This window comes from Nicotiana tabacum, chromosome 17 (assembly GCF_000715075.1).
Source record: "Nicotiana tabacum cultivar K326 chromosome 17, ASM71507v2, whole genome shotgun sequence".
Taxonomy (NCBI): Eukaryota; Viridiplantae; Streptophyta; class Magnoliopsida; order Solanales; family Solanaceae; genus Nicotiana; species Nicotiana tabacum.
In genome coordinates this window covers 25046011-25061872 of record NC_134096.1, presented here as the reverse complement: position 1 = coordinate 25061872, position 15862 = coordinate 25046011, and the positions used below count along the sequence as shown (strand labels likewise).

At 35.8% G+C, this 15862-nt stretch overlaps 1 protein-coding gene across 1 annotated transcript; it reads right to left on the bottom strand.

Annotated features, from left to right (window-relative positions):
- Positions 1 to 1442: 1442 nt before the first annotated feature.
- LOC107768034 (NAD(P)H-quinone oxidoreductase subunit U, chloroplastic-like) lies at positions 1443 to 4168 on the bottom strand. Its single transcript, XM_016587139.2, has 5 exons — positions 3816 to 4168; positions 3035 to 3096; positions 2819 to 2908; positions 2488 to 2628; positions 1443 to 1665 (listed from the first exon to the last, which is right to left on the bottom strand). The coding sequence occupies exons 1-5, from the start codon at positions 4102 to 4104 to the stop codon at positions 1570 to 1572; spliced, it is 678 nt and encodes a 225-aa protein (XP_016442625.2). The 5' UTR covers positions 4105 to 4168; the 3' UTR covers positions 1443 to 1569.
- Positions 4169 to 15862: the final 11694 nt, after the last annotated feature.

The window sequence follows — 15862 nt, the reverse complement described above, 5'->3', positions numbered from 1 at the left end:
TTGTTTAGTCTAATATTGCATGTCTATGTGCTTTAACTGCTTATTTGAACTCTATGCAGCTTGCCTAGTTGATTTCCTGTTTTTCCTTGATCCTTATAATTCTTAACTGTAGAATTCTTGTTGTTAACTATTGTATTTATCAGTATGAGATGTGTGTTTACTTTTGATAAGATGAGGCGCTACATCGGGAGTTCTACCCGCTCATTTACTTTTGAGACTACGAGGTGGTACCTTGAGAGTTTTTCCTGCACATTTACCTTTGAGACTACGAGGCGGTACCTCAGGAGTTCTCCCTGAATATTTACCTTTGAGACTACGAGGTGGTACCTCGGGAGATCTTTTTGCATATTTACTTTGGGACTACGAGACGGTATCTCGGGAGATCCCTTGTTGTTTACCCCTGCGTGTTGTACTGTTATTTTGCTGTTTTTCCTTCTTGTTAAATTCCAGTCTATTATTATATTGTCACATTCTCCTGGTTTATTTATTATATACCAGTGGGCCCTGACCTGACCTCATCACTACTCGACCGAGGTTAGGCTTGACATTTAGTGGGTACCGTTATGGTGTACTCATGCTACTCTTCTGCACATATTTTTTGTGCAGATCCAGGGACTTCTTATCAGCCACGTCATCAGTGAGCAGTGATAGTTGGAGACTTCAAGGTATATCTGTCGCATCCGCAGACCTCGTAGTCCTCCTCTATTCTCTTCATGTCATTTACCTTCCGTACTTCTTTTATTAGATTCTGGTGTATAGAGATACTAGTTTCATTCTGTATCTTGTGGCTTATGATGTTTTAGATTTTGGAAATAATGCGTATTACTAGAGTGTTCGTTATTGTACATGCCGAGCGGCATTGTTACCAGTTATTTAGTTATCTGTTACAGTTAGTTGTTAAATTTTACTTTAATTTTTGTTATTTTCGCAATTTGTTAGGCTTACCTAGTCGTAGAGACTAGTCTCCAGAGGTTGTTGCCCTTCTTGTTGTGTTAATTTTATCCATGTCCCCTTTGTTGATACTATCAGTTTCTTTGGTGCTAATTGTGGTTCCCCATTGGTTGTATCAGTCCTTCATTTTGGTCTTCTTTCTGGTTTTCTGCTTTTTCCTTTTCTTCTTGTATGAATTTCCTACATTCCTTCATCACATGTCCAAAGTTCTTACATTTCTCGCAAATTGTGGGCTTGCATTCATAACACACCTCTTGTTTAATGATTCTTCCTTGTTCATCATCAAACATTATAGAAGTTGGATAATTTTTATGCAAGTTTATCCGTCTAAAACTCTGGCAAATGTCAATTGTTCCTTTTTGCGATGTAGGTCTATCAGCATTCAATGGTTTTCCCATTAAACATGCCAATTTAAGTAGTGCAGATTATCCCCACACTTTTCCCTATAGATGTAATTAATGTTGCAAAGATATTTTGCGAAAACATACAGATTAGAAGAGCGATTGCTTAGAATTTCATTAAAATGCAACAATCGAAAGCTAAGTATATATACAACAAGAAGATGAATATCATTCTATATTTTTTACAGGATAAACTCGATGCAGCTTAATTCTCTTTCTAACGATTAAAAGCAATCGATAACACGGCAGCCAGCACAAACCAACCTAAAAAGAAATATCCCACCAATTTTGTTGGTTCCACATCCTCTGGTTCCTGCAATCGTGTTTATATTACAACCACAAATTAAAATGTAAGTAGAAAATATTCATTCACCATTAAGAGAAAGATGTAGTCAAGTGTGTTCATGTCTACATGTACGCATTAAGAGTATGGAAGTATTGAAGAACTAAGTTATGAAAATTATTATTCGAATTAGGCCAACTTTTGCCTAAATAGAATTCACACATGGTCACTAGTTTTCCCAAAACAAGGGGAATTTTGCTGCTTATTACTCACAGAAACATCTGACCTATACAATAGTCAAGTCGTTCGCCTATCTTTCTGATCTCCTTTCTTCTATTTAGAAGTTTTTTGGCTTTGAATGGGATAAGTAAAGGGCGAAACAGTATTCCTACCATTCTTGTGTCACATTATTATTTTTAGTAGGCCGGTTAAAATGAATGACATACTTTTGTAATTGAAAATATATTTTTCTAGACTTTCATTTTCCCCTTAACGAGAAAAGTTTTATATTCACACAAAAATTATTGAATATTAAAATTATAGATATTAAGAGTCTCATAATCACATAAACGTAATGATATGTTTAAGATCAAAAATTTCAAAAGTAATCACTTTTCCGATACTCCGTGTTAAACGAAACTATGTCGCATAAAGTCATATTGATGAAGTAATTCAGTACAGAATAAGAGAGTCTTTCATGTTGGGATATATTTTTTAATTAATAAAATAAATATTTTTCGAAGATGTTTATATTAGCCAATTCACCAATTAGAGGAGAAGTGTCTTTGTTACAAAATGTAAATTAAATTTTGAATTATATGTCTAACATGCATAAAAACAAGCAATTAGTACCTGAGGAGGAGGAGTTCCTGTAAACATTGGAGTTTTATCAACCTCAAAAGGCCACTTGTATTCATCCGGTGCCTCACTCCTTACCAAGCTCCAATCATACAGCCTTCGCTCCTCTGGTGTTGACAAAATTGAATATGATTCCTATGCCCAAAAACAAAACAAAACAAAATTAAAGGAAAACGAAAAAAGAAGTAGGGTCATTTCTGAAAGGAATAGCGGCTACAAAAATAATAATCGAAAAAATATACACTTTTTCGGCTAACAGATATAAATAGTTTCTGGCGCGAACTAAAAGTGACTCGAAAGGAAATAAATTGCAATAAATAAATACTTTTAGGAGCTCAAGCTTCTTGTTAAGATCCTCTTCTTCCAATCCCTCGTTCATAACTTCTTCAACCTTCTTCTTGTACGCAACTGGTACCTATATTGTAGGCAATAGAAGTCAAATACTAAGAAAATCATCAAAACATTGGACATTACAATTTGTTCTTTTTCTTTATGATTATTTTGTTTTCAAGGGTGTTGGGTAGAAAGAGATTGTGTGGACCTCATTGTATGAACATTTTCTTGGAAGTCCAAGTCTGTCATAGTGATCTATATCTGTTATTGCTGCATTCTAAAAATGAAATTTATTAGCCAAATGATACATTCATATTGAAAAGAAAAAGAGTTTAACTTCTATACACGTACTAAAAAATTTAGACATTCGATCATCTAAAAATAATTACGGGTAGCACCATAAAGCTTGGGTTTAATATCCTTAAAAATAGACAAGTTAATACACTGAAAGGCACTTTACATCATAGGTATACATAGCTTAAATCCAAAAGCTTAACATTGATGGCTCCTCCATCGGTAACCCTGGGGTAGGAGGAGTAGGGGGAGTTATAAGGAACGACTCCGGAACTGGGTTTTAGGCTATATGAGGGGTTATCCATCTATAACTAACAATCTTGCTGAGTTACTAGCAATACTAGAAGGGCTTAAGCTGGCAAAGAAGCATAATCTAACCCCTCTTGTGATCAACACGGACTCAAAAGAGATCATTAGAATGCTGGCAATTGATCATATCCCAGGTAGCAAGGAAGAGACTATTCAACACCACTAGGATTTTGGAAGTTCCTCCGGTATTTTCCAATGTAGCACTCTGGGCAGACATCCTACGAACTACTTTTGTAATATAGTAAATAATACCGTCTCAAACAATTCTGTCGAACTGGACAGCTCCAATGTGGCGTCGCCCATGTAATTATCTTTGTTAATTAAGTATCTGATTAACCCCCCAAAAAAAAGGAAATAAATAATTAGAACAGTAGTAAAAAGAACACCTATGCCAAGAAGAGCTTTTTCAACATTAAGAGCTGAGATTATAGAAGGTGGTCCAGGTGGAAGTTCAACAGATGAGAAATCATTAGTTGTTGCTGTAGCGGTTTCAGTGGATGCATCGCTGCTGCCGGAGTTTCGAACGAGAAGCAATTTTCTAATCCTTTTGGTGGAATTACCAAAATAAGGAATAGAGGTAATTACAGGTATATTGTTACTAGAATGATTTGTAATTGTTGGAGATGATAGGAAATTTTGGCTGGAAATGTAGGGAGTTGCTCCTGTGGCAGCCATATCTTCTTGTTACTCTGTTGCATGTTTCTGCTTCCTTCTTCACATTCTGTTATCAATTCAGATTTCAGATAAAGGATTGGCAATTCAGCGCCAATCATTTTCTTGTCGTGATATGGTAAATTACAAATAAATGTTGACCTCTAGAGATAACGCTGTAGTATACTGGTGATAATTCCTGCCTGTTACGCCGGTAGGGGTGGGCATTCGGGCAATTCGAATTGAATATAAAAATTCCGGTTTGGATTTTTGGTTTTCAGATTGAAGAAATGACAAGTCAAATCCAATCCAAATAAACTCGGATCGGATTTTTTAAGTTTGGATTCGTATTAATCGGTTTGGATATTTTGGATTTTCGATTTTGAGCTTACAAGTAGAGATCTTTCTTCTTTCTAAGATAATGAACATCGATCCAAATAAAGTATTCATGTTAAATTGCCTAAAAAATTTCTTATTTTTACAACAATCATCCAAATAAAGTATTTAAATAATAAAATCATCATCAAGGAAATGTAACAATGACACGATAAGACCGATAAAAGTAGAAATTGTAAAACAGTGTCCAAATAGAATGTATTCTGATAGTAACTTAGTAATTAGTATTGAATATATAAGATTATGTCTAATGGTTAGGATATTGGACTTGTTACTATTGACATATGAATAATTGACTAAATATAACATATAAATATTTCGGATTTTCGAATATCAAAAAATTTGAAGTACCAAATCCAATATCCAATCCGAAATCCAAAATTTTAAAAGTTAAATCCGAAATGCAATCCATAATCCAAAAATCCAAACCAAAAATTCAAAAACTTTGGATTTCGGATTTGCCCAAACTATTTTCACCACTACGTACCGGTGACCTGGGTTTGATCCCAGGCAAATGGCTCTTACAAATTATTTTTTCTATTTTGTCTATCGAGTCGTAATTTGTCTCCTTTTGTGTGGGTAGATCACATCGCTGCAATATTTCAAGTGAAAGCAATAGTAGAATACCTAAGCGGCATGCCTTGAGAGTTGTAAACCTTCTAGACTCATCTTTGTGGGGTCCCTAAATAAAAGAAATAAAAAGAATAAAGAAAGAAAAAATGCTATTGGCTAAATAAAAGGCAAGGTAGGTGGATCTAGCAAATTGATTTTATAACAGATTTGGTTAGATTTGCAAATTGCACTATGCAACTTGCATATGAAATTCAATCTCCTAATTGGTTCTATGGGAGGTAATTCACTCCTATAAATAGGAGCTTTGTTTGTTCATTTAAACACACCAAAATTGAGAGAAGCTAGAGAGAGTTAGAGAGAGTAATTCACAGATTGTAGTTTGTGTGATAAATATTGAGTGGGTGTAATATTGTAGTGATGTGTTCAAAATAAAGAGTGTTATTTCTTTTGAAGTTGTAGTAGTCTCTTGACACTAAAAAGTTTTAATATTTTAGTGGTATTATATTGCTCCGCTCGGGTATTATATTTTACCCTGTTAAAAGATTTAGTGTCGTTGTTACTCTCTTGTGTTATTATTATTTATCATGAATATTATTCCTGGCGAAATATTATTATTTTGTCCAACAACGTGGTATCAGAGCCTTGGCGAATAATAGCCCGATATCTTTTCAGTACCCCGTCTCACAAAAGATACATATGAGAAATGGTATCTACGTATGAAAGCCATTCTTGGCTCCCAGGATGTGGAGAAAATCGTAGATAAAGGGTATGCAAAACCCGATAATGAGGAAGCTCTGCCTTAAAATGAAAAAGATGTCTTGGCAAAGACAAGGAAGAAGGATCAACAAGCTCTCACGCTCATCCACCAATGTTTGGATGATGTCATATTTGAGAAGGTGGCAGATGCTACCACCTCAAAGGAAGCTTGGGAGATTTTACAAAATTCTCTCCAAGGAGTTCACAAGGTGAGAAATGCAAAACTTCAAACTCTAAGGGCTAATTTCGAAGTTTTAAAAATGAAAGAATCTGAATGCATTTCGGATTATTATTCAAAAGTGAAGGCTATTGTAAATCAATTGAGAAGAAACGGGGAGGACGTAAAAGATGTCCATGTGGTAGAAAAGACCGTTCGTACATTAACACTTAAATTTTGATTTTGTGGTGTGTGCTATTGAGGAGTCTAAAGATTTAGACTCTATGATTGTGGAGCAATTGGAGGGTTCTTTACAGGCCCATGAAGAAAAGATCAAGAGGAGACAAGAAGTGTCATTGGAGCAACTTCTTAAACTCAGACATCCATTAAGGATTATGGAGGTGAAAAACGCTATCGAGGGAATGGATGAGGACGAGACTGTGGCAGTCATGGAATAGGAAGACATAATGGTAACAACTTCAACAATGAAGTTAAAATCCACCAAATATTCAGAGGTTGTGGCCGTGGACAAAGAGGAGGAAGAGGACGTGGCTTCTACCAAGAAAATAATGGACAAAGGTATGACAAATCAAAATTTGAGTGTTATAATTGTCATAAATTTGGCAATTACTCTTGGGAATGTCATAGCAATGTTGAAGAAAAAGCTAACCTTATTGACGATAAGAAAGAAGAAGATGAGTCAACATTGTTACTGGCACTCAAGGAAGAAGACAAAGATGATTGTAGCTCGTGGTATTTGGACAATGGAGCAACCAATCATATGTGTGGATGCAAAGAAAAGTTTATGGAGATCAATAAAACGGTGAGAGGTAATGTGTCCTTTGGAGACACCTCAAAGATTCAAATCAAAGGCATAGGTTTGATCTCTTGTAAAAATGGTGGCCACAAGTTAATTCAAGATGTTTATTATGTGCCAAAATTAAAAAGTAATATTTTGAGTTTGGGCCAACTTCTTGAAAAGGAATATGGCATCCACATGAAAAATATGCATATGTGGCTTAGAGATTCAAGTGGAATTCTAATTGTTAAAGTGCATATGGCAAAGAATAGATTATTTTCTCTGAATCTTAAGACAATTGATGCAAAGTGTTTAAAGGCTAATGTGTAATATGAATCATGGTGTTGGCACATGTGATTTGGGCACTTGAATTTTGACGCGCTCAAATCAATGGGAGAAAAGAACATGGTGCATAGGATATCATCCCAATCAATTGTGTGAAGTTTGTCTTCTTGGAAAACATGCAAGGGGGAGTTTTCCAAAGGAGGCCATGTCAAGATCAACCAAACCGCTACAACTTGTTCACACTGATGTGTGTGGACTAATCAATCCACATTCCTTTGATAAAAATAATTCATTCTTCTCTTAATTGATGACTTTAGTAGAAAGATTTGGGTTTATTTCTTGAACCAAAAATCTGAAGTTTTTGTTGCTTCTAAAAATTTCAAAGTACTTGTGGAGAAAGAAAGTGGCTATGAAATTAAAGCTTTAAGGTCCGATAGAGGAGGCGAATTCACTTTAAAATAATTTAATGACTTCTGTCAGTCTCATGGAATTCGTCTCCCTCTGACGGTACCTTATTCACCCCCAATAAAATGGAGTTGCAGAGAGAAAGAATCGAACGATTCTTAATATGGCTAGATGTATGTTGAAAGCTAAAAGTACGCCCAAGGAATTTTGGGGCGAAGCTATTTCTAGTGCAGTTTATTTAAACAACAGGTCTCCAACAAAAAATGTTAGAGATCAAACCCCTCAAGAAGCATGGAGTGGAAGAAAGCCAAGTGTCAAGCATTTAAGAATCTTTGAGAGCATAGCCTATGCTCATGTGCCACAGCAAGGGAGAGCGAAGCTTGACGATCAAAGTGTCAAGCATGTCTTTATTGGATATTATATGAGTTCAAGTTATACAACCCAAGTAGCGGCAAAGTGGTGGTAAGTCGCGATGTTGAATTTGATGAAGAATTGGCATGGAATTGGAAAGCTCAGGAAGAAACTTCATATGATTTTCCTCCATACTTTGGTGATGAAGAAGAACCAGAAACCATGGAACCCATGCAGGATACAACTCAACCTCCTTCTCCAACCAATGTTCCATCTCCCTCTTCTCAAGAAATTTCAAATGAACAGTCGCAAAGGGCAAGGAGTATTCAAGAGCTCTATGAGGACACAAAAGAAGTTACTAATTTTGATTTTTTATATTGTCTCTTTGATGACAGTGAATCAATGAACTTTGATGAAGTTGTTATAGACAAAAGGTGGAGACAAGCCCTGGAGGAGGATATCGAGTCAATAGAGAAGAACAACACTTAGGAGTCAACAACACTTCCCAAGGGTCATCAAGCAATTGGAGTTAAATGGGTATACAAGGAAAAGAAGAATGTCGATGGAGATGTGGAGAGATACAAGGCACGACTTGTGGCTAAAGGCTACAAGCAAAGTCAAGGCATTGAAAGACTTGTGGCTAAAGGCTACAAGTAAAGTCAAGGCATTGACTATGAAGTATTTTATGCACAATTGCCCACATGGAGACGATTAGTTTGCTCATCTCTTTGGCGGCGCAAACTGAAGTGGAAGATCCATCAACTAGACGTCAAATCAACCTTTTTGAATGGTTATCTTGAAGAAGAAGTCTATGTTAAACAACCATTGGGCTTTATGGTCAAAAACCATAAAGATAAAGTGTTGCGGTTGAAGAAAACTTTATATGGATTAAAGCAATCCCCGCGAGCATGGAATAGTTGCATCGACAAGTATTTTCAAGAAAATGGATTTACTCGTTGTCTCCATGAATATGATCTTTACCTTAAAGTTCATACCAATGGAGATATCTTGCTTGTTTGTCTTTATGTTTATGATCTTATTTTCACGGGTAATAACTCAAGTTTGTTTGAAGCTTTCAAGAAAGATATGTCTCATGAGTTCGAGATGATGGATGTAGGGCTCATATCATACTACTTGGGCTTAGAATTAAAGCAGATGGAGGATGAAATTTTTATTTCTCAAGAAAGCTATACAAAAGAGATATTGAAGAAATTCAACATGCTCGATTGCAACCCCGTTAACACACCGAAGGAGAATGGGACAAAATTATCCAAGTTTGATGAAGGAGAAAAAGTGGATCTCACATTTTTCAAAAGTATTGTGGGAAGTTTGAGGTACTTGACTTGTACCAGGCCAGATATACTCTTTGTAGTTGGAGTAGTAAGTCGCTTCATGGAAGCTCCTACCTCCACTCATTTGAAAGTCGCTAGAAGAGTTCTTCGCTAGCTAGAAGGTACGATTGACTTTGGGCTATTTTATTCTTCTTCAAGTGATTTTAACCTTGTCGGATATTGTGATAGTGATTATGCGGGAAATATTGGTGATAGAAAAAGCACAACTAATTTTGTGCTTTTCTTGGGTGATTCTGTTATTTCTTGGAGTTCAAAAAAATAATCAATTGTTACTCTCTCGACTTGTGAAGCCGAATATGTAGCAGCAACGTCATGTACCTGTCATGCTATTTGGCTGAGAATATTATTGAAGGAGCTCAATTTTATACAAATTGAAGCTACGGAGATTTGTATTGACAACAAATATGCACTTGCACTAGCCAAGAATCTGGTGTATCATGATCGAAGCAAGCATATAGATACAACATATCACTTCATCAGAGAATGCATTGTCAAGAAGGAAGTCGAGCTCAAATATGTGAAGTCTCATGATCAAGTTGCGGATATTTTTACCAAACCTCTCAAGTTTGAAGATTTCCAGAGATTCATATCAACTCTTGGAATGAAGAAAAAATAATTAAAATTAAGAGAGAGATTTGTGGGGTCCCTAAATAAAAAACAAAAAGAATGAAAAAAGAAAAAATATTATTGGCTAAACAAAAGGCAAGATAGGTGGATCTAGCAAATTGGTTTTGTAACAGATTTGGTTAGATTTGAAAAATGCAATATGAAACTTGCATATGAAATCCAATCACCGGATTTTTTCTATGGGAGGTCATTCACTCCTATAAATAGGAGCTTTGTTCGTTCATTTAAACATACCAAAATTGAGAGAAGCCAGAGAGAATTAGAGAGAGTAATCAGATTGTAGTCTGTGAGATAAATATTGAGTGGGAGTAATATTATAGTAAGGTGTTTAAAATAAAGAGTGTTATTTCTTTTAAAGTTGTAGTAGTCTCTTGACATTACCAAGTTCTAACATTTTAGTGGTATTATATTGCTCCGCTCGGATATTGTATTTTACCTTGTTAAAAGATTTGGTGTCGTTGTTACTCTCTTGTGTTATTGTTATTTATCGTGGATATTATTCCTGGGCGGAATATTATTATTCCTGGGCGGAATATTTTTATTTTACCCAACAATCTTCCTTACTTCAACCTTTACCTTGGTTCTATTGACATCAAAAATCAACAATAGTGTAGAATATGATTTTTCTCAAACAAGGCATTTCATCAAGTGCAATTACATTACATAAGAATGAATAGAGTCTCAGGTATGCAAGTATCATGACTTTTACCTATATCATTCGGGATCACCTTTACAACAATGAAAATGATTAGCAATTGCCTTTTCTTTTCTTCTGATTCAAAAGTTTTGCCTATGTTTCTCCTTATTTTTGGGCATTGGGTCAATTTTCACCCAAATAATTATTTCGCTACACTCTTATCTCATCCCTTATCATAGGCTTCACACCTTAGCTGCTATCAAGCATCTCTAATGGTTTGAAATCCACAAACTTACTCCTTTGTTGTCACAACCCTAATTTCCCACTTTAGGATGTCGTGATGGTACCTAATCTTTAAGAATAGGTAAGCCTAACATCTAATAATAACTTAACAGAAATAATCAAATGGGACTACTAAAACAAAACTGATAAACTCATATACCCTTCCAAAATAGAATCTCAACAACACTTTTCTCACAACTGCTGAAACTGAGTCATAAGTTCTACGGAATAATCTAGAATGTCTGCTACAAGACTGTTTGAATAAGAAATACAACAGAACGAAAAGATAAGGGAAGGTGACTCTGAGGCATGCGGACGCCGAGCAGGCATACCTTGAAGTCTCCGGAAAAAAGCTACAATCAATCACTAAGGCGAAAAAAACTTATAAGGCAAGGAAGAATAAAAGCAACAAGAACTATTCCACCAATAACTCTTTTCAACATGAGATGCACAATAAGAATCATAACCAAGGTACCGCCTCGTATACAACAAGAATCACAACCGAGTTACTGCCTCGTATTCACATTTCTCAATTTCAATCATAATCTTTTCTTATACTGCTGAGTGAGCCTTATATTTAGATAGTTTTGAAATTATTTTTCCCGAAATAGCTACACGCACTTTAACCCACCTTATGTCATCGTGTGGCTTCAAGTAATTCCCTTACTAGCAACATGCACATAATTCCCACCTTATGCCACCGCATGCATATTAACCTCTATCCTTATACCGCCACATGCGCATCAATATCACAACACAATAACAACTAGCACCACAAGTGCCCATATGCCACAACTTGCCAAAATCAACAATATCAATATTTTCATAACAATAGGTCATGGCTCAACCACAATGTGTACAAGAATATCAATAATAACAATGAATGTGAATTGCTCAACAAGAAAGATATCTCAACAATTAACAACTTCGCTTCAATATGATAACGACTTTCACAAGTTCAACACCAATAACTCAACAAGAAGATATTTCATGAAATAACAACTTCAATTACAAGTAATTCAACAATTAAAGATGTAATGAGGCAATAAGAAAGGTAATAACTTCAACTAGGAATATAAGAGCAAAATAAGCAGTAAGAGGTAGAACAAGTGTTAACAAAGTCAAATAAAACATGTAAGGATAGACTAATAGATGTAAGAGTAGATTAACAATGAGAGTTAAAATATAATATGACAATTCCATTAAAGGAATGAAAAGAGTTTAAATAATCTAAACCAGTCAAATATCACATATAACTCGTGTACCCACTCATCACCTTGCGTACACGACTTTTACATATCACAAATGACACAATCAATCCCAAATCCTAAGGGGTAGTTCCCTCACACAAAGTTAGGCAAGATACTTACCTCAACTAGGCCAACTCAACCCTCGGAAATAGCTTTTCCCCTAAAATTCGCCTTCACACGGCTCAAATCTAATCAAAATTAACTTAATAGCATCAAACAATGCAAGGTAAAATAATTACAATAAATAAAGCTATGATCTTTTAACTTTTCTCAAAAAATCAATAAAAGTCAACCCCGGACTCGCCTGGTCAAAACTCGTGTCCAGGGGTAGATTTCGACTACCTATAACTCCACGAGTCCATATATGTGATTAGTTTCAAAATCCAAGTCCAAATCGACTCTCAAAACTCAAATTCTCATTCCTTAAAAACTTAACAAAATTTCCCAAGAAGTATAATTAGAAACTTATTAGAATCACTTACCAAACGTTTGTAGATGAAAATCCCATCTCGAAATCACCTCCTACCAAATCTAGGTTATAAAATTAGAGAAATGAGATGAAATTTTCTAACTTTTTGTTCAGTTGCAGATGTCACAATTGCGACATGGGTTCGCAATTGCGAATAAATTCTCGCAGTTTCGGTACTGACAGACTCAAGAGGAACTTTGCAAATTTGAACCCCGTTCCCTTCACAAATGCGATTATCTCAACGCAAATGCGAAGTTTCCTACCTAGACCCAATACCTCACAAATGCGAACTAGGCATCGCATTTGCGAACCTGACCCTCCCCAGCCGTGTTCGCAATTGCGAAGCTGGTGCTAGCAATTGCGACATCGGAGCACCAGCACACCAAATTTCCTGTTTTCAAACCCGAAATATGTCCGAAATTTATCCGAGCCCTCGGGGCTCCAAACCAAACATCTACACAAGTCTAAAAATAAAATACAAACTCACTCGCACAATCAAATTACAAAAATAATATCTAGAAGTACGAATTGAACACCAAAACGCATGAATTACAAATTAAAGTTCAAGAACTACTAGAATTGAAACTCTAAGCATCCGAATCTTAACAAATGAACTCCAAATGATACCAAATTTTTCAGACAAGTTCTAAATGGCATAATAGACCTATTCCAAGTCCCAAAATCAAATTTCAAACATGATAGACAAAAGTCAACCTATGAATCAAACTTCTAAGCCTTAAATTGTCAAATTTCGGCAAAACAACACAATTCAATCTACGGACTTCCGAATTCGATCTGAGCATACGCCCAAGTCCAAAATCACGATATGAATCTATAGGAGCAATCAAAACACTGCTCCAAGATTATTTTTACAAAAATCAAAGTTTGGTCAACATAAACAACTTAAGCTTCTAAACCAAGAATCAAAAGGTCCAATTCAACCCGAAATCTTCCCGAAATGAAACCAATCAACTCTGTAAGTCATAAAACCATAAACACACATTTGTGAAGCATCAAAAGGGGAAATGGTTATAACTGCACAAAATGACTGGTCTGTGCGTTATATTCTCCACCTCTTAAACCAAGTGTTTATCCTCGAACGCGCATAAGGACATACATGAAGTGATGAATATATGAGGATAACTACTCCGCATGTCGTGATCGATCCCCCAGGTTGCCTCCTTGACTGGATGACTCCTCCATTTAACCTTCACTGAAGCAATATTCTTTGATCTCAACTTTCGGACCTATCTGTCCAATATAGCCTTCGGCTCCTCAATATAAGTCAAATCCTTGTCCAATTGGACTGAACTAAAGTCTAAAATATGAGACGGATCACCATAATACTTCTGTAGCATAGAAACATGGAACACTAACTGAACTGCAGATAATTTAGGTGGCAATGCAAGCATGTAGGCCACCTCACTAACTCTCTCTAGGATGTGAAAAGGACCGATATACCTAGGGCTCAACTTTTCCTTCTTCCCGAATCTCATCACACCCTTCATGCGTGAAACCCTAAGCAAAACTCACTCTTCAATCATAAATGTTGCATCACGAATCTTCAGATCAGCATAACTCTTCTGTCTAGACTGGGTTGTACGAAGCCAATCCTGAATCAACTTGACTTTCTCCAAGGCATCTCGAACCAAATCTGTATCTAACAAACTAGCCTCTCCCGGCTCAAACCAACCAACTGGATAACAACATTGTCTCCCATATAAGTACTTATAAGGAACCATATGAATACTCGATTTGTAGTTGTTGTTGTAGGCAAACTCCGCAAGCGACAAGAACTAATCTCAAGAATCCTCGAAATCCATAATGCAGGTCGTGGTGTGAGAAAGAGGCCTAAAGGGGGAATTCCCTGGCCTTTGGATTTATTTGCAGAACCATTGCCTAGATTGAAAGAACAGTATAAAGGTATTCATAAGAGCCATATGTTATGAGACTGATAAGCACATCATACAAATATTCCAAAGAGGGAAATGATGTTACACCCCATGTTTTCATACGTAAAAGTATGTCGTAAGTCAGTAGATGTATGCTCGAAAATTAGATCATCTTTGAAAGTACATAAAGTAAGTTAATCATGTTACTTTGGAGGTTCAAATTATTTAATATCATGAACTACAAGTACCAACAGGTTTGGAAGGCTTAGAAGCTAAACAAATCGAAGAAAATAAGTTTCGTCAAAACGGCAAGTTGGGAATGTTATAACTCGTACTTATGGGGTGATAATAGGGTGATTAACATGATAAAGGGGTAATATTATGAGGTATTTTAGTCTTATTATAGTCGTGTGTTAAGTTTTGAATTCAAACAAGTTAGGAAATAAAAGTCGACAAAAGTCGTTGCATGATACCTTCATAATTTTACTTATAATTTAGGTTTAATGTTACTGAGCTTTTCTCTCAATGTTGGAATTATGGAGTGATACACCCACCAAATCGAATATCTACGAGTATAATTTCTAACGCAATAAATCATTCATCATTACGACATCGGAGTGGAGAGATATTTGCATTTTTGCGAGACTGCGCAAGCAACTCCCTTTGGGACCCACAAGGTTGGTTGAAGTTTATCTTGATATATAGCCTTCGTCTCTAAGGTTCATTTCAACCCAAGTCAGACCTAAAAAGTCTCTATAGACATCCTAAGTAAATCCTTAGGGTTTTGAAGCAATTCCACCATCCGCAACTAAAAATCAAGACGCGAACAGATCCACGCAATCCTTACGACATAGGTAAGACTTTGCCATCCCCCTTTCTCCTTATAATTCGTATTTTGGAAATAGATTCATTTCTAAGACCTCTGTATTTTAGTTATACAATCATAATTAAGGGTGTGGATCAAAGGGGACACGTTTTGGAAGCAAGAACACAAGACATATGTATGATTTTTGTTTTATTTTCGGCATGATTTGATTTAGCTATGTTCTAGCCTTTCCTCTTGAACGTTTAAGGGTTGTTCAAGGTAAATTTAAGTATGTATGGTATCCTTGTATATTATTCAATTCCATATGTGAATTTTGGAATAAACTAGCTTAGGTTGAAACTTCAAAACACAACAAAAATAAAAAGGCTGAATTGCCCATTTGCCCTATGCCATCCAGACATATGTTTGTTCCGTTCCTTTGATGTTTTTATGCATACCTAACACCCATATGATCCTAATAGCTTAATTTAAGAATATAGAAGTTTAATTATCAGGTGTTGATGCTTAGATTATTCCTAAATCATATTTAGATTTTCATGTAACGAGTTAGCCACTATGAGTTGACATTACATTCACAGTTTCATTTTGTCAATCGTTTGACACTATTGTGGATAACTGGATTTTAGTTTGATGTTATCATCTTGTCCGGATATCCATTCCCATGTATATTGTGGTATTTGCTGTTATTTTTTGGGATCGTCCAGTTTTAGGGGAAACTTTGCCGA

Bases quoted from the DNA above. Each gene is read 5' to 3' on its own strand.
- LOC107768034 (XM_016587139.2), bottom strand. From the start codon at position 4,104: ATGGCTGCCACAGGAGCAACTCCCTACATTTCCAGCCAAAATTTCCTA. The intron at 2,909-3,034 runs GTCCACACAATC...CCTACAATATAG, and splicing joins GAAAATGTTCATACAATGAG to GTACCAGTTGCGTACAAGAA. The intron at 1,666-2,487 runs GTACTAATTGCT...ACACGATTGCAG, and splicing joins CAGGAACTCCTCCTCCTCAG to GAACCAGAGGATGTGGAACC.